This window comes from Hyaena hyaena, unplaced genomic scaffold, assembly GCF_003009895.1.
Source record: "Hyaena hyaena isolate Hyena2069 unplaced genomic scaffold, ASM300989v1 scaffold_137, whole genome shotgun sequence".
In the NCBI taxonomy this organism is placed as follows: Eukaryota; Metazoa; Chordata; class Mammalia; order Carnivora; family Hyaenidae; genus Hyaena; species Hyaena hyaena.
In genome coordinates, this window is record NW_024080769.1 from 1,736,701 (window position 1) to 1,755,586 (window position 18,886).

The 18,886-nt window shown below is 56.7% G+C and overlaps 1 protein-coding gene across 2 annotated transcripts in view; it reads right to left on the reverse strand.

Moving 5' to 3' along the window:
• Window positions 1-11,970: 11,970 nt before the first annotated feature.
• LINGO1 (leucine rich repeat and Ig domain containing 1) overlaps window positions 11,971-18,886 on the reverse strand; it is a 76,394-nt gene continuing 69,478 nt past the window's right edge. For both annotated transcript variants that reach the window (XM_039238247.1, XM_039238246.1), the window contains one exon: window positions 11,971-14,870. In XM_039238247.1, the coding sequence (XP_039094178.1) occupies window positions 13,014-14,858 (1,845 nt within the window). In that variant the 5' untranslated portion in view covers window positions 14,859-14,870 and the 3' untranslated portion in view covers window positions 11,971-13,013. The remainder of the gene's footprint in view (window positions 14,871-18,886) is intronic.

Here is an 18,886-nt window from a genome sequence, read left to right on the forward strand (position 1 = left end):
GTCATGATCTCGCGGTTCGTGGGTTCGAGCCCCGCATCGGGCTCTGTGCTGACTGCCGGCTCAGAGCCTGGAGCCTGTTTCAGTCTGTGACTCCCTCTCTCTCTGACCCTCCCCTGCTCACGCTGTCTCTCTCTGTCTCCTAGAAATAAATAAACATTAAAAAAATTTAAAAAAAAAAAACCACAGAGGGTAAACCTCTCATCCCGCCTGAAGTGAGACCAAACCAGGGGGATGGATGACACCAGCAGTGTGGACTCAGCCAGCAGGAAGTCTTTAAAGTAGTGGTCTGTACCTTGGCTGTGCTTTAGAATCACCTGGGGAAGTCTTGAAAATTTTATTACCTGGGCATCACCCCAGGCCAATGAAATCAGAATCTCTGGAAGTGGGAGTTAGGTAGCAGTATTTTTTAAAGCTCCCCTGGTGATTTCGATGTGCAGCCAGCATTACGAACCACTGGTCTGGAGAAAGCCACCATTTTCACTCCACTCACACTCCTACTTAAAGACCCCACCCCTGGGGAGTCTGGGTGGCTCAGTCGGTTGAGCGTCCGACTTCAGCTCAGGTCATGATCTCATGCTTGTGCTGACAGCTCAGAGCCTGGAGTCTGCTTCAGATTCTGTCTCCTTCTCTCTCTGCCCCTCCACTGTTCTTGCTCTGTCTCTCTCTCTCTGTCTCAAAAATAAATAAACATTAAAAATTAAAAAAAAATAAAAAGACCCCACTCTTCCCCAAACCTGGAAGAGGTAACCTTCTCTACCATCTGTCCTGCTTTAGCTGATTGGACAAAGGGTAGACACCTGACCCACCACGGTTTCTCTTGGGAATTTTTTTTAATATTTATTTATTTCTAGGAAAGAGAGAGAGACGGCGTGAGCAGGGGAGGGTCATAGAGAGAGGGAGACACAGACTCTGAAATAGGCTCCAGACTCTGAGCCGGCAGTCAGCACAGAGCCCGACGCGGGGCTCGAACCCACGAACCGTGAGATCATGACCTAAGCGAAAGTCGGACGCTCAACCGACTAAGCCACCCAGGCGCCCCTCTCTTGGGAATTTAGAATTGAACACAGAGGCCATAGGGACCTGGGGCTGCCCTCCTAGGATAGCTGTGCTCAGTCAGACACCCCTTGATGGTCTCTGCAGAGACAGACAGGTAACCTGAGCCTCTGTGCGGCCAGAAGCTAAGCCCCCAAGAAAGAGGGCTTCTCTGAGACTACCTGCTTATAGAAAAATCCCTGTTAGAGTACATCTTTAAGTGGATTTCTCTTCCTTGTAGTCTAATCCTTTTGGAGACAGACAGCACTGAAATCTAAAATGCACCCCAGCCTGGAGCCCCACAGCCCTGGAGGGCCCAGCAAAGGACTTTGGCTGGCACCTACTGGCCACATCCCACAAGCCAGACGCTTTCCATGGACATTGTGGCCAAGGTTCCCAACCAACTATAAGGTGGGAATGATTATCCCTGTTTTTAGGGGGAAGTGCAGTATTACACCCCAGGGCGCCTGGCTGCTGATCAGCGTAGAGCAAAGACATAAACCAGGATGTGCCAAATCACTTCCAGTGGATCTCACAGGAAGCCAATTATGCAAAGCAGGGCAGAGTGGAGGTCCTGCTGCAGTAGGGGAGTGGGGGGCTGCTGCTTACCCACCCCCCCAGAGTGGGGACAGGTTATGAGAGGGTGAGGGCTGTCCATCTGAAAACAGCCCCACCTGGTGCAGGCCCTGAGAGAGCCGGCAGGAGAACTGGAGACTGGGGCCGCACACAGGGCATGCTCACAAGTGGGGCACTGCGCTTACTCTCTCAATTACTATGGCTGTTGTGCCGGAGGGCTTTGTGATCCTCTCCTCAGCTACCTCCACTCTGTGTGAGTTCCCACGGTGTGCACTACTCACGTCTCTGATTATAATTTTTATTTTATTTTAATTCCAGTATAGTTCTCTGATTGCAATTTTTAAAAATTTGTATTATATGAGGGATTGGCAGGTTGGAATTCATCCCCTTCCCCCCTAGACTCTAAGCTCTCCAGGAGCAGAAGCTTTGCCAGTCTTGCCCCTCATGATATCCCCAGTGCCTAGCCCAGTGTCTGGTGAGAGTAGATGCTCAATTGAATACGTGGGAAGGAGGGAGGGAGGGGCAAGGAGGGTGCTCAAAAGTGAGAATGATCACTCCATCTAGTAGAAGGGGGAAGTGAAACCCAGGGAGGGGAAACCAATTGGCCAGGGCCAGACATAACAGGTGCTCTGAGCTGGAACCTGACCCAGAGGAAGGAGGGAGGCCCAAGAAGTCAATGCAACAGTGAGATCGCAGGCATAAGTAATCCTGGGGAAAGGTATAACTACACATTGAGTGTGCAAAGCCCCTTCCTGTGACTGAGACTCTTCTCAGGTGGGGAATAACCTCCCTTCCACCAGGAGCAGGTGACATGAACAGCGGCAGCTCTCTCCAAGGCTGAGAACCACAGGCCAACCCTGAATGAGCAGTAGTCTCCTATGAGCTGGAGAATGTGAAAAGCCTACAGAATCTCCTTAGGGCCTATTCAAAATCATGTTTGCTTCTAATGTTGGGGAGAGAAGGGGGAGAGAGGATCAAGGATCGACTTGTCCATTCAATAGGATAAAAGACAATGAAAATTGCTTGTTGCCACGGGCTCTTAATTTCTGCCCACAGTCTCCCTCTTGGACCTGGTGTCAGAACAAGTGTGTCTGTGTATCAGGGGCAAACCCTCCATTGCTCACCACCTTTGAGCCTTCCGGTCCAGAGCCCCATGTTCTGAATGAGGCCGGGTTCTGGAAGCTGCGTGGGGAAGGTGGCATTATTTATAACGAGGAGTCCATAAGAATAATAATAGGAGAAGCAAACGTTTACTGGCCAGTTGCTCTGTACCAGACACTGTTCTAAGTGCTTTGCGGGCGTGATCTAATTTAATCCTCACAAGTCCCATGGGCAACTTGCCCGAAGTTGCACAGCTGGTACGTGGTGGAGCCAGGATTTAGACCCAGGTTGTCTGACTCCAGATTCTATATGACCCTACCCTTGGCCCCTTTGACCAGCCTACACCTCTTGGCATCCCTTGTGTTTCTATGTGATTCAAACGCTCAAGGTGTGTTCTTGTCTCGGTGATGGCAGCCCTAACCCAGGGGATTGACTTAGAATGGGAGGCAGAGATGGTGGTGGCAAGGAAGGGGCTGCTTGGGGAAGGGGCCTATACCATGAGCAGAAGGTTGCCAGAATAAAAGAAAGGAGCGTGTGAAGTGGTAATGGGGCAGGTAGAGGTGAGTAAGGGACATCCCAGGCAGAGGGAAGAACATGTGGGGAAGCCCTGAGGGAATAGAGCTTGGGTATGGAGGAAAAGCAAGGAGGCAAGTGCAAGCTGTTCAGATTCCTCTGGAGAGGGGAGACGAGGAAGGGTCACAGAGTCCCTCTGGAGCCTTTGAGCAAGGCCCTCTCATAGACCTCATGGGATTGGCCACACAAGGCATCTTTGGCCGGGGTGCTCACCTACCCGGGGCCTATCCAGCGGGACCAGCGGCACTGGGATTCACTTTGGGCTCTACATCTGGGAGCCTCTGAGGTGCCCTCAGCCTAGCTCCGGCCTTCAAACCTTCCAAGCCCTAGGGCGGCAAGCACAGGGGTGGGGAGTGAGGGGCGTCCCCATGGCCACGCCCTTTCCCCCCCCCACAGCCGAACAGCTGAGCTGCTCGCCTAGGAGACAGCATCCAGCGAGCTCTAATTGGCCAGCCGCAGCCCCGAGGGCGGAGTGAGGGTCGAGCAGCCAGCAGCAGGGGCAGGAGCGGCGGCAGCCTGTGCACGTGTGTGCGCAGGCTCACGTGTGCATTGCTGGGTGTGTGAGCACTGAGCAGGGGCCGGCCTGGCCGCTCTATGATCCCAGGAAGAAGGGAGGTGGCAGCTGGGAGGCAGGGCGTGGACCTCTGAGAGGGTGCACCGGGTACGCTTGTGGCGTGCTCTTGTGTGCTCCGCAAAGGGGGCTGTGCTGTGGGTCTGTGCTTTGGTGTGAATGCATCCAGGAATGTCCAGCATGGTGTACCCGTGTACGCAGGTACCAGTGTGTATACTGAGAATATTTGCTTGCGTGTGTGAAAGGTTTGTGTGTGAACACATAAATTGCTATGTGTGTGGGAGAATGTGTGAGGCTCTATAAATCCATTTACACGTGTGCTGCTGCAGTAGGTGTGTGCGGGCCTGAGTGTGCGTGAGCAAAGAGGTGTGTACACTCATGTGTGCATTCTCTGCCTCTGCTTCCTCTGCTCCCACACCTCATATCTTTCCTCCTTAGACTCTGAGATGGGTCCCTCTCATGTTCAAGCGCCCACCATAGCTCCCCATGGCCAAGATTTGGTTCTCTACAGAACACCGGGCCTCAGCTTCTGCAGTCCCCCGTACCCCTCCCCCCACATCTGCCCTCTCTTTCACAGCAGCACTGACAGCTCAGAAGAAGGATTCGGGGGGCCTGGGTGGCTCAGTCAGTTAAGCATCAGAGTCTTGATCTCAGCTCATGATCTCACTGGTTTGTGACTTGGAGTCCCACATCGGGCTCGGCATTGTTAGCGTGGAACCTGCATGGAATTCTCTCTCTCCCTCTCTGCTCCTCCCCTGCTTGCGTGTGTGTGTGTGTGTGTGCTTTCTCTCTCATAAACAAACAAACAAACAAATAAATAAACTTTTAAAAAGAGAGGGGAGGCTTCAAGGGCAGAAATGAAGCGTTCAAAGCATTTTCTCTCATCCTAAGCTGGGGGAATTGGCACTGAAGGCCTGTGGACCATTGAAAAGCTCGTGCCTGCATTTGCTCTCCCCTGTCTGCAGTCTCTACAGGAATATGGTGACCTTCCCTGAGCCCCCCACTGCCTGTGGGACACTGTATTCCACCACTATGGGGTGTTTACCAGATGTTACCCCCTTATCTACCTCCCCGCCCCATCCTCCCCTTCCTACACCTGTGTTTGGAAAGCCTTCTCTTGTTAATTTTTTGATGGGGAAGGGCACTTGCTGGGATGAGCACTGGGTGTTACATGTAAACCAACTTGACAATAAACTATTTAAGAAAAAAATGAGCAACTGTAAAATAAATAAATAAATGTTAAAAATTAAGGGGAAAAAAAAGGAGAGCCTTCTCTTGCGGGGAAGGGCTGGAGGTCGGCTGGGAGGTGCTGGGACCTAGAAACCATCATGGGCGTCTCCAGCTCTCTGCCTTCTCATGAAACAACCCTCCCACATACCCACACTTCCAGCAGTCCCTTCTGCCTATGGGCAGCTGCAGGGGCCATCAACCTTGCCGTGTCCCTTTCCCCTCCAGCTGCCCCACAGGAGAAAGAGACAGCTGGCCCCCTGGCTCTGGGCTGGCCAGCCGCCAGCCAGCGGTCAGGCAGTCTTGCTCGGCACATCCGGCTGCAGGGCCACCCGCCAGTCTTACTTCCCCGCTGGTGGCCCCACCTGGACTCGCCCTGGAGTGGAGGAGTTTTTCCCACTCTCCATAGTCATCTTCCCTGGCTGAGCTCTTGAGGCCCATCTGCTCCGACTTCAGCTGTAAGAGAGAATGTAAGGCAGAGGGGGCAGGGATTCACCCCAAGTGGCAGAAGATAGGCAGCTCCCTGGGGTTACAGGAAGACTCCAGAAAGGTGATATCCAGGGTGCACTTGCAGAGACGGGGCTGCTTGGATGGCTATGCCTCTGGAGACTTTGTCTGTCTTGGTTCCAGACTGAGAGGCACCTGAGGAAGGCCAGCGAGAATGGGTGCGAGACGACCTGAGGGGGCCAAGGCCAGGTGGATGGGCTGGCAGACCCCTTGGGGCTCCGTTCCAGGTGACCGCATGGTCGGTAGCCAGCACAGTGAGGGCGATTTATGGGCTCAGGCACAGGGCCGGGCAGTAAATGTCGTTTTACTAGAGAGGCTATAATTCCTGTTTGGCTTCAGCGGTGTGGGGGCAGGGACGTGGGATGAGGGACACCACTGAGGTCTGGGGTGAACCCTGAAACCAGAAGGGACTGGGGAGTCCCCGTTGGTACAACCTTCCCTCAGGCCCTTGGGAAGGGTCAGCCTAGAAGTGCTCAGGGATTGGAGCAAGGTCACACAGTGAAGTGCCTCACCTCACAGCACCCAGCTCAGGACAGAGCCCAGGAGAGACAGACACCCCATTCCAGCTCTGGGGGCTGCCAAAGGGCAACCACATGCCCCCCTCCCACCCAGATCTGCATCCTGTGCCCTTGGAGTGTCCTGTAAGAGGCTCGGGCTGGCAGGAGACTGGAGATGGGCTTTACCGTGCCCGCGTCTCTCCTCTTTACGATGCCATATTTTTTAACGAGGTATGTAAATGCCTGCTAGTCAGACAGCAAAGTCAGGGCCTCCAGCTGCTCTCCTCCTCCAGGGCTGGGTGCCCCTCCCCCCCCCCCCCCCCCCCCCCCCCCCCCCCCACCGCCGGGGCCAGCCTAACCTTGTGTTTCCTATGGGAGAGCTTTCTGGATGCCACAGCTATTGCCTCCCTGTCTCCACCCCCCTTTCACTGAGTCAGAACTGGTGCTACTAGTGACTCGTTCATTTTGTGACCTTGGGCCTATCAATTCCCCTCTCTGAATCTCAGTTACCTCATCTGCAAAATGGGAGCACAACAAACATGTGTGTGTGTGTGTGTGTGTGTGTGTGTGTGTGTGCGTGCGCGCGCGCGCGCTTTCCAAGTTGCTACTGCTCAGCTGCGCAATCTTGGGTAGTGGCTCAGCCTCTCTGAGAGGCAGGTTTCTCATCATCAAAACGGAGACAGGCATGCTAGTCACTGCCTTTGGGCTGAGCTCTGGATGCTGGGCACCGGGTGTGGTGGCCATTCCGCCCACCCTCTCTCCTGCCTGGCTTTTTCTTGCCTCTGCCTTCAGCTTCCTCCTCCTCTGTTCCTCTGGAACTCCTTGCTGCTCCCTCCCCAGGACTAGCCTTCTGCAGGGCGCTGTGTCACAGCCCAGCCAAGAGTGAAGGGATGGGGGGATCTAGCTGGAGGAGCAGAGAAGAGCCAGGCCCTGGTCCCTGCAGGGTCCCCTCCAGGACAGGGGTTGGCATGGGGGCCGGGGTGTGACAGAACTGGGAGAAGAGGGAGGACTTGGGCCGAAGCACTGGGGCATGCTTGGTCTCCACGGAGGGACCACCCTAGCCTTCCCGGACACCAGCAGTCCCCTGGCACAATGACAGGGCCTGGGACAGGGACACAGGATGAGCCATAATAGGTTTACAGGGAGGTTGTAAATCCCTTTACAGGCTGAGCAATCTACTCCCTCAGGCAGAGTGCCCAGGGGAAGGCCCGCCCGCCACTACTCTCAGACCCCTGCCCAGCAGTGTCCAGTCACCGGCGGGTACCAGGGCCAGACCGCGGGTCTTCAGAACAGGCTGCCCGGCCTCGTGTTGTGCTCTGATCTCAGAGCCCTAGAGAGATGCCAGGTGGACTCAGGGCTGGGAGGGGAAACTGACTGGTAGCAGCCTTGATTGTGACCCCCATGCCTGCACACACCCACCTGTACCACAGCAGAGTGTCTACCATCCCGGCCCCCAAAGGAAGGAGGCCACAGGAAGAGATATGGCTGTGCCCAGCTCCACAGATGAGAAACCCGAGTCGGGGGTGGTTTAATGGACTGATCTGGTGCTTTTTCTGCCGTGAAGTACCGTCGCCCTAAGTGTGAATCCTGGCTTTGTCACCTATCTGGTGGCGGGCCCCTCCCTGGCAGTCCCTTCTCCTCCCTGAGCCTGTGTTCTCATCTGAAAGGGAGCATATCAGAGCCTCCTGATGGTAGGACCAAATAAGACAACGTGGGTAAAGTGTCCGGCCTGGGGCCTGGCCAAACAGTGGCTATTATTATTACCATTGCTATTACCCCTGCGACCCCCTGCCTCCTGCTTCTCCCCAAAAGGACACTGGACCAGGGGTGGCAAACTTGGTTCAAGTCCTGACTCTTTACTTACCAGCCAGAGATCCATCTGTAGGCCAGTCACCATTGCTCTCTAATTCCCCTTACTCCTGGGTACACCGTGGAGGCCTGTGCACTGATGAATGGTTCCTAGAGGACAGAGGCACCTCCGAGGTCCCTGTGGAGGTCCCCAGGGGTGGCTGCAACAACCCTTGCCTCCGGCATGCCCTTGTGTTATGTGACTTTGCAGCTCTTCCCACCAAGAGCTGGGGTCTGTCCTTCCTCCCTGTGAATCTAGGCAGACCTGTGACTCGCCTTGATCCCTGGCGAAGGCCTCAGGAGACTGGGCGGTTTCCCTTTTGCCATCTCGGGAGTGCTAAGCCACCATAAAAAGGTCCAGCTAGGCTGCTGGCCAGACCACGTGGAAATAAAGAAGCAGGCTGGCCTCCCACCCTTCCAGCCTCCCCAGCTGACACAGACATGGCCGGAAGCCACCTCGGATCTTTCGGCCCCAGGCAAGTCTCCCTGATCAACACCACGCAGAACGGACATGAGCTGTCCTTACCAAGCCCTGCCCAGGTTGCAAATTGGAGCAAATAAATGGCTGTCGTTTTGAACCACTAAGATTTGGGGTGGCTGTCATGCAGGAATAAATAATTAATATGTCCCTTAGTTCTTTCTGCATCGTCTTTACCCAACTTGGCTTAGATCAGGTTGAGCTGATTGGACAAGGGGACAAGCATCTGACTTAGAGGCAGCCAGTCCATTGGTTGGCAGATGGCCAATAAGATTTTTTTCTCTGGAGCATATGAATGAGGAGATCAGAGATCCTAGCAAGTCAGACTCCGAAGGAGGCTGGAGTTGGGGTTTGGGAATGGGAGCTGAGGTGACTTTTAACCCTGTATTATCAGAGGACATCAAATTGGGGAGAGAAGCAGGAAAGCTGACAGACCACGGAACCAAGTTCTGTGAGGTTCCCAACTTAACTCCAGATGATCTGCGCTGCCTCTGCTCCTTGTACCTCATGAACTTTGCCCTCAGGTCCCAAAAGGCTCAAGGTAACCCAGGGCTCCTAATACCCGCTAGGGTCTACACTGCTCCTCTGACCCCTTCTCCCCTGCCCCCTGTGACCTCTGTCCCTGCAAATGCATGCAGGTGGTGGCCTTGTCCCCCAGGGCCCCAGGGCATGGCCGTTCTCTCTGTCCTTGTCAAATGGCCGTGGTGGCCCGAGGTCTGCCTCCATCCTCCCACACAGCCCTGAGCCTTCAGTGGCAAATTGGAGCGCATCACCAGGCTTGGCTTCTACCCCAGTCTCATTTGAAGGTTCAGCTCCTTTTGTTACTCACTGTCCCCCATACAGTCCCTTTCCTCCCCAGTTCCTGAGTTCAACTACCACTCCCCTGCTTGTCCACAAGGATGCCATGCTAATAAGGTGGTAATTATGGCACAGCAAACAGCTGTCACACCTGAGATGGGATTTAAACCAAGGTCTGCCTGACTCTAAAGCTCACGCCCAGCCGTCACTCTGCTGTGTGACTCTGAGCGGGTTACTTCCCCTCTCTGAGCCCGAGATTCTCACTTGTGAAGGGTAAAGCAGGGGTGGAGCAGGGGTGGTGGTGATCCGGGTGCTTGCCACTAAGACTCACCCTGCTGGGTGCCATCTTTGTCCGCATTCACGCGCCTGCCCAGGGTAGGCTCCCAGTCTTACCTCCCTTTTCTTTAAGGCATACCTGCCTCATGGAGGAGCAGACCTGGAGGCTGCCTCGAGTCTTGGTCTCCTGGCCAGCAGGCTGGACTCACAGGATTCAGGATCTTGCCTTCTCCCCAGTTGCTTGGACCCAGAGCAGCCAGCTTCCTGTCAGGCAGGACGTGCAGACCCCACAACCCCATCGGGTCTGAGGCAGGCCTGCCTAGCTAGGACTGTGTGCGAACAGGGGCCACCCAGACCACCTCCGGCTTCAGGCTCCCAGTGGGTGGGGTGCCCCACACACAGGTGGAGCTGAGGATATCTGCTCCTCCTCTTTCCCCACCAGAGGCTCGCAGGCCATGGACAAAGTAACCTCTTCAGCCTGACTTTCCAGCCTATTCCCCCCTTAAATCTGGCCAGGGCTCTTAGCAGGTGAGCCCATTCTTCTTTGCTATGGATGGAGGTTCCACAGCTAAGAAGGGGCTGTACTAAAGCCCAGGCTGCCTTTGCTTGGGCCAACCCAGCCTCCTGCTCTGGGCATTCACATTCCCCCAAAATGACTCCCTCCCTGATCTGAAAACAGCCCCACAATTTTCTTGGGTCCTTGAGCTTCCTCAGAGGTCTGGCTGCCTCACAAGTAGCCAGGAGTAAACTGGTTGATCTTTTGCTTTTCCCACACATTATGAAGCCCCAGGCATCCCATTGTTACTCACTGGCTCATTGGCTCCTGAGGGAGAACAGTGCCCACCAAGGTATCCAGAGCTGGGGCCATGGAGAGTCGTGCTCTGGTCTCTCTGAAGGTGAGCAGGCCTATCAGAGTCTTGGGGCCTCTTGTGGTGTACAAGCCAGCCCCTTGCTCAAGGACTCCCCTCACTGCTCCTGTACCCCCAGGGGTCTCCTGCCAGATGGGGGTCCCCAGGCCTGGCTCTGAGAAGTCCCAAGCCAGGCTGAGAAGGCTATGGCTCTGGGAGTCTGGAACTGCCAGGCTCTGGTCCTGTCACCTAGAAGCTGTGTGGCTTTCACTAAGCTACCACTCTCTCTGATCCTCAGTCTCTATATCTGTACCAGAGCTGTCCTTGATAGTAATCACCACCAGCACTGGGAGAGGGCTCACAGTGCCAGGCACCACATCGATTCAACATACCTATGCTTCTTCATTTAACGTCCTAACAACCAAAAGTAGTAAGATCATCTTTATGTTTTGGATAAGCAGACTGAGGTTCGGAGGAGTTAAGTAACAATCCCCAACAGCTGTGACAGGATCATAACCCAGATTGGACTTCAAACCTCAGAGCCTGTAATCACTAGTCTAGGCTGCTCCGCAGGACCTTCAACCTTTTCCACACCAACCTTCCTGAAGCCTATGGAGAGAGGCTCCTGTTTCTTCCAAGGGGGGAAACGATCGTTCTGAGGGCTTGAGGTTTCCCCAGAATCAGGGACAGTCCTGGGGTTGTTGCTGGGAGAGGGGAGCTGGGGAAGTCTGGCCCAGCTGTTGGCTGTAAGTTGCATCAGCTAGGAACTGAGAGCAGAGCATGTTCTCAGGTCCATCTGTAGATCGAATGAATGAATGAATGAATGCATGCGTGAATGAATGAATGAATGTGAGTGCCAACTCCCTGCAAGACTCTGCTCCCCCCTGCAAGACTCTGCTCCCCGGGCCACTCCACCGGAGGCTTGGTTTAGAAGGTGCTAGGCACGCAGGTACCTAGCCCATGCCAGGTTGGGTTGTGGGTGTGAGCCCCAGGAAGAGCCCTGATCAGAGGGGCTACATTCTGAAGTCGTGTTGCCAAGTGCTGACCTCCCCATCGCTTCCCCTTCCCATTCGGCTAAGCCTGTGCCCGTCGGTTCCTGCAGCGCCGGATTCCCCCACAACCTGAGGACCAACAGGGAGCAGATCATCCTGGGCTCGCCATGGGGCGGAATGGAGTAGTCCCCGAAGAGAAAGAGGAGACGGAGGGGAGAAGCCAGGCCTCCCTAACCCTGGGGCCCTCCCTGCCTGACGGAGGTTGGGGTGAGCACATGGGCTGCTGGCCCAGCTTCTTGAGCCAGGGCCCACGGAGTCAGGGGAAGTTACAAGGTGACCTGACTGGCTCTTCGTACTTCCGCCACCCGGGACATGCCTTTCCAGGGCGGAGTCTGGTGTGGCTAGGTTTGGTGTGAGTTGGCGGGGCCGCTTCTGACCCTCCAGGGGAGCTTGAAAGCATAGACCCCCAACCCCATGGCTCTTCAGAGCCCAGGCTAGGCTCAGAGTATGGCGGTGGCCTGGACCGCTGTCCTGGGAGGAGCTTTTGAAAGCCCCTGGAGCGGCCCTCCCCAGGTACGCCCCCAACCCTGACCCGACGGAGACCCCATCCCCGACAGTGAGATAATAAGGACCATAATGAGAACAGTCACCCACACATGTGCACAGCGCTTTACAGGTTACAAAGTGTTTCACATACATCATCTCATCAATTCCTCACAACAGCCCTGTGAGGTAGGCAGGGCGGGGAGTAACGTTTCCATTTGTACAGATGTGGAGACTGAGGCCCAGAAAGGGTCAACGACCTGTTGGAAGCCACATGATAAGTCAGCAGCAGAGCTGGAACCAGAAGCTAGGCCTCGGTCCCGCCCCCCAGCCCCTGGCTCTCTCCACTGACCGTGCCGTCCTCCGGAGGACCCCAGCCCCTGTCCAGAGTCTCGGCCACACCCGAGCCAGGCCTCCCCCCCAGCCCCTGGCAGTAGCGCTTCCTGGCAGCTTGGCAGACAGCCCCCACCCCCATCAGGCAGCCCTGTCTCCTCCACCTGCTCCCTGCAAACATCAGCCCAGAGCTGGGCCCACACCTGCCCCGCTGCCCGCTCATGTCGGCCGCCCAGGCAGGCGGGGCTCAAACCTCCTTTCCTGTTTTCCTGAGTGATCCCTCCCCATAGGGGAAGAGAAGAGAAAGGAGGAAGAGAAGGAGGAGGAGGAAGAGAAAAACAAGAAACTGAGTTGGAAGAGGGCCCTGGAGCAATCAGGACGTCAAAAGTTTGCATTCCGACTAGCTATAGGAAATAGCGTTTTTTTTCTCTTTTTATTATTTCAAGTTTTCATAAAAATCCATAATTATTGAAACCCAAGTTACAGAGGAAGTTCGTAACTTTTTTTTTTATTGAATTATTGACTGTGCTGCATGTCGGTCTGTCAGCTTCCGACTCCAGTCTGTCAACGAGTGCCCCTGTGCAGGTGGGGTCCCCAGGACTGGGCTGTTGAGGTCCTGCTAGGAAGGGGGCAGGTGGTGAGGGCCGGTGGAGGGGGGTTGGGGGGCAGCAGGGAGCGGGGCTGGGAGGAAGAAAAAGAGTGTGTGTGGAGGGGCAGGGAGGAGGCGGGAAGACTGAGGAGCGAGCGTATGGCGGCCAGGCCCCTTCCCCTGCCCAGCTCGCCCCGGGGGTCCCTGCCCCCCCCGCCCCGCCCTCATATCATCTTCATATTGAACTTGCGGGGCGCGTCGGCAGAGCTGATGCCTGCGTCCGACTTGCGGGGCACGTACTCGATCTCGATGTTGTGCTTCGTGTTGCCCTTGCCCCGGCTCCAGAGAAAGAGGAGCACCAGGCAGAAGAGGACGACGCCCAGGAAAGAGATGAAGCCCATGGTGGTGGCAATGATGAGGGTCTTGATGTCGAAGGGGAAAGGCACGGTGGCTCGGGTGCTGTTGGCCTCTCCCTCGCCCGGCTGGTTGGAGATGAAGGCGAAGGTCTTGTTGGGCTGATGGGGCCAGTCGGGCGAGTAGCTGCGCACATGCAGGTGGGCTGGCATGGAGTCGTTGCCGCCCGCGTTGGCCGCGATGCACAGGTATGTGCCATTGTCCTGGACCTGGGCGTAGCGCACCTCCAGCGTGCCGTCGGGGAAGACCGTGAGCCGCCCGTTGCTCTTGGCCGAGACCAGGTGCTTGCGGGGCGAGAGCCAGAGGATGGCGGGCGGCGGGTCGCCGTCGGCCCGGCACACAAATTGCACCGTGTGGCCCTCGTCCACAAACACCTGCTGGGCTTTGCGGTCCCGGATGCGGGCGCGGCGGCAGGTGAAGTAGTTGGGCAGGAGCACGTCGGGGAAGTCCTTGAACTCCTTGCCCTGGACGAATTCGGGGGTGGCGCACGTGGGCTGCTGCCGGTTGAAGTTAAGCCGCCAGCGGCGCCGGAACACCCACAGGAGCCGGCAGTCGCAGGCCAGCGGGTTGGAGTCCAGGATGAGCGTCTCCAGGTTGCCCACCGAGTGGAAGGCCGACTCCTCCAGGGTGGTCAGCTGGTTGCCCGAGACGTTGAGCACACGCAGGTAGTTGAGGCCGCGGAAGGCGTAGGGCTCCACCACAGCCAGCTGCCCGCCTACCAGCTGAATCTCCTGCAGCCGCAGCAGCTCATGCAGCATGGCACCCTCGATGGTGCTGATGGGGTTGTAGGAGAGGTTGAGGAAGCGGAGATAGACCAGGTGGCGCACGGCCAGGTAGGGCACGGCGGTCAGATTGCAGTGCGTGATGGACAGGGATGTCAGGTTGAGGCCATAGAGGCAGTTGGGTGTCATGGTGTCCAAGTAGGGCCAGTGGGAGATCTCCAAGACCTTGAGCCGGTACAACCTCTTGAAGGAATAGTCCCGGATGGCGTTGATGTTGAGGTGCCGGAGCCGCAGGACAATGAGACTGTGCAGGTGGGACAGCGCCTCGGTGGGGATGGAGGTCAGGTTGCATTTCTCGAGCGTCAGCTGCTCCAGGCTGTTGAGGCCGCTGAAGGCGCGGTGGGAGATGTAGACGAGGTCGTTGTCGCCGACCTCCAGCGACTTGAGGTTGTACAGGTCCTGGAACATGTAGTCCAGCAGGATGACGATCTTGTTCTCGCTGATGTCCAGCTTGGTCAGGTTGCTGAGGCCGGTGAAGACGCCCAGGGGGATGAGCTTCAGGCGGTTGCTGCGCAGCCCCAGCGTCCGGAGGCTGAAGAGGTTGTTGAAGGCGCCGGGCTCCACGGCGCTCACGATGTTCTCGTTGAGCTCCAGCTCTTCCAGGTGTGGGAAGCTGGCGAACTCGTCCTGGTTGAGCGTTTTGATGCGGTTCTTGCCCAGGTCCAGCAGGCGGGTCTCGGTGGGGATGCCCTCGGGGACCGCCACGAAGCGCCTGCGGTGGCAGAGCACGGCGCGGTCCTGGGCGGAGCACTCACAGCGGGGCGGGCAGCCGGTGGCCGAGCCTGACAGCACCGAGCCCAGCACCAGCAGGAGGATGGGCTGCCAGCAGGCCAGGAGGGGGCTGGGCATGCTCCTCGCGCCCCCCGCCAGCATCCTCTCGCTCACCTGCAGCCAGGAGCAAGCACAGGACAGAGGGGGCAATTAGAGGAAAGCGTCTGGCTGGACCCCAGTCTGTGCCCTCCTGCCCATCAGGATGTCCCTGACACAGAGAGCTGGGGGTCTGCAGTGGCATATGCTCCTGGGACCTCAGAATGAGGTCCCGGTGCCCAGGCCAGAGAGCCTCCTGCCACCTGCTGCTTCCTTCTTGCTCCCTATCCTGCCCAGAGCCCTCCCAAAGGAATTGCCCAGCATCCCTAGGATTGAGGGAGTTCACCAAAAGGACAGGGTCACCTCTGAGGAGACTGGTATTGGCATCCCAGCATCCACCTCCTTTACATCTCAAGTTTTACAGGCAATGTGATCCAGGCACGCACATCGTACCCCACCCCATCCCCTGAGCCTCAGCTTCCCCTGGGCTCATCAGGGAGAAAGCCGGACCTGCTGAGTGGCCCTTGGGGCTCATGGAGGGAATCAAAGGGGCTCAAAGGCTGCAGCCTCTGAAAACAGCCTGCAGAGGAGCCTGTCTGCTCCCCAGTCTGTCAGGCAAGGGCTTCCAAGGCTGCTGGGGGCCACCCTCACGGCCTTTAGCCTGAACTCCCTCAGGCACAGACAGCACAGCGCCCTCCTCGCTGGCCACTGCAGCTGAGCCCCCAGCCCGCGTCCTGGGACATCAGCAAACACAGTGGCACCTGTCAGTGGCCATGAATCTGCTCCCCAACGGGGTTTCTGGATCAGTGGAGGGCACCCCAGCCAGAAGGCCAGGACCCTACCCTGATGCCTCCTGCCTGTCTTTCGGGGTTCTGATCACGCTCCTCCTCGAGCCGGGGTTCTGTGAGGCTGTGAGTCTGAGGTGGAGATGTTCAGATTCCCACAGCCCAGGACGGCACCGGCAGCTGGAGGTGCCTGTCCAAACCGCAGCACTGAGGACACGAGGCTCGTCACAGCTGGGCACTGGGGAACATGGTGGGCTTGGGTGGCAGTGACAGGAGTAGTGGCACTAGGAGGGGGGCCCGGCTTGAGTACAGGCTGCAGGCGGGGTAAGCAAGGGCTACGTGGGAGTGAGTCTCCCCCCCACCCCCGTCACTCTCTACCAGCCGTGTTGAGAGGCTACCTGCTCCCACCTGTGCCCAGACTGCCTCCCCACCTCCTCCTTCCCTCCTCTGTTCCATCCCATGGAATAGCAGGGTCAGGAGGGAGCTAGGAGGGCTAGTCTGGACTTCTCCAAACCCCAGGGGGTGGGCCAAGGGGGGCCAAACCGTAGCCCAGTTGCTACTGGTGGGGTGAAATCCATCCCGCCCCAGCCTGCCACCCTTAGGCCTCTGCTGTCTGTTCCCACACCCCACACCCATGATGCCAAGGGGGGTTCCCTGCAGGAAGGGGAAGTCCAGGCTGGGCGGGCCCCACAGCTCTGCCCCTGATCAGGCCCTTCTCCCACCTCTTCCAGCACCCCCCCCAAACCTGTACCGAGCCTCTGCTTTCAAGGCCACAGATCTTTTCACCTGCACGTCTACCATTCAGGCAAGGGGGCTCAAAGAACTTGTGGCTGCCTAAGGAAACACAGCCTGTAGAAGGGGGTGGATCCGGGACCAGAGCTCTAGTCTGCGAAACATGCCACACACCTTCCGGTGCTCCAGCAGTCTCCCGGGACTGACAGTGCTCCCTGGTTGTTGATCGACCAAGTGACTGATTAACCAGAGAGGGCTCTGGGTGTCATGGACATGTTATGGAATCCGCGAGGTTTTGTTATCCCCGATGGCTTTGCCTGCCCCCCTCCCCTCGGCCCCTCTCATCCTCTCTCCAGACTCCTGTGGTTCAGCCTCCCCCCTCCCCGCCCCCACTGGGCCATTTTCCACAGTCACACACACTCCAGTCACCCACCAGAAAAGCAAACATCCTGACAGGCGATCAATAAGTAATTGGGCCTGCAGCTGGGGCCGGCGCGGGTGTGGGGCTGGGGACCTGGACAGGTAAACAGGACTTTTAGCACCCAGCTCAGGGCTAGGCTGATGGGCGAAGTGGGGGCAGCTGGAGAGGGTGCTGAGGACTGACAGGGGGGACAGCAAGGACACAGATGCTGGTAAGTCCTTCACATACACGAGAATAAGGCGTTCAAAGCCACCACCACCCTGCCTCAACCTACCCAGGTACTCCTCTCCCAGCAGTCTGCCCTGTGAAGCCACCCGGGTGTCCCAACCTGGTCCTGGCTCTCAACTATCTCCTTTTGGAGGACCCTCCCAGCCTCCTGCCCTAGCAGCCTTTGTGACCTCCCTTCCCAAAGGCCACCTCCTCCACGAAGCCATCCAGAACCTATGCAGTCAGAAATCATCTCTTTCCCACAACACTGAGGCACCTTATGCTTATTCGTAGTGACGTTATGTAACCGCTGTATAGCACACCTCATTCTAAAAATAACTTGAGCCAACTGACAGAAAACATTATGCAACGAGATGATAAAAAGATAACACCAGCCAGTGAGGAAAGAATACCACGAAGTCACGCCTAACGATGAAAGGTGAGAGCTTCCTGGGAACCTGAACAAAGAGAGGAATATGTTCCAGATCCTCCACACCCGGCTCTGCGCCCATGATATATGCTTAATCCGTGGTCAAACAGTCACGGGCGCATCTGTCTCACGGAGCAGCACCCAGGAGTGTCCTCTGAAAGGGTATATGCAAGACTTTGTGCAGGGGTTGAGAGCCTGATGAGTGGCTGTCCTGAAAGGTGGGGAAACTGAGGCCTGGAGAGGTTAAGATGCCTGCCCGCGCTGACACGGCAGGAGCACAGCACACGGGGCCTCGCCTCCCAGCCTGACACCCCCAGGGGGCCCATGTCATCTAGGGGTGCTGCCAGAGCTGTGTCGGAGGGGGTCGCCAGAACTGCTGAGCGGGCAATGTGTTGCTCCTGCCTTCCTGGCACTGCGGATCCCGCTAGTTACTCCTGCCATTGCAGAGAAGTGTTTTATGCATTTTAATCAGCGTTTTATTTTGGATCCCTGGCCCCTGAAGGGCTTCCCACAAGGGCAAGAGTTTAAAAATTGGACCAATAAATACAAAGGGGATAAACATGGAAAGCAGGCAGGTGGGCAGGCTAAGGGAGAGCAATACCCAGCCTACGGCAGCCTGAGCCCTCGCGATCCCAGAGCGGTGGGGGAAGCTGATCAGACCCGCAAAGGGTGGCCTCCACCATCACACTTTCACTCCTAGCCCTGGGCGTATATGCCTCGCTCAGTGGCTCCCCACACCAGCCCCATATGGTTCCTCAGCCACTCCGCTGTGTGACCTTGGGCAAGGCCTGCCCTCTCTGGTCTATTTCCTCCACTGTACAGTGAGAGGCTGGATTCCCGGCTCCCTGAGGGAGCCCACAACAGAAAATGACCTGCACCAGCTAGAAAGTCACACTGTCAAACCTGGTTCGGGGTGAAGAGGAGTGGGGGCTCAGGTTCCAAACTGCAGCACCACCAGGGCCGGAAGGATCTATCTGAAAGGCCTCCCAGTGGGGCTGTCCCCTGTGGTGCTCAGGATGGGAAAGGAGACTGGTGGGGACAGAAGGGCATGGTGGGATCACCCGTGAGTAGACTTGGGGAGAGAGAGCAAGGGTCATTCCATCTCTTAAGGTAGCATTCAAAAGAGGTTATTTTGGGGGCGCCTGGGTGGCTCAGTTGGTTAAGTGTCCGACTTTGCCTCAGGTTGTGATCTCACAGTAAGTGGGTTCGAGCCCCACGTCGGGCTCTGTACTGACAGCTCAGAGCATGGAGCCTGCTTCGGATTCTCTGTCTCCCTCTCTCTCTGCCCCTCCCCCGTTCTCTCTCTCTCTCTCTCTCTCTCTCTCTCTCTCAAAACTAAACAAAAACATTAAGAGATTTTTTTAAAAAGAGGTTATTTTGTAGCCATTTTACAGATGGAGACTGAGGCTTCTGGAAGGGAATTCATGTGCCCTCAGGCCTAGGCACAAAGTTAGGGGGCAGCAGAGCTCTGTTCCCCCTGGTCACTTTGCCTGGTATGAAGCAGGAATTCTTCTGGAAA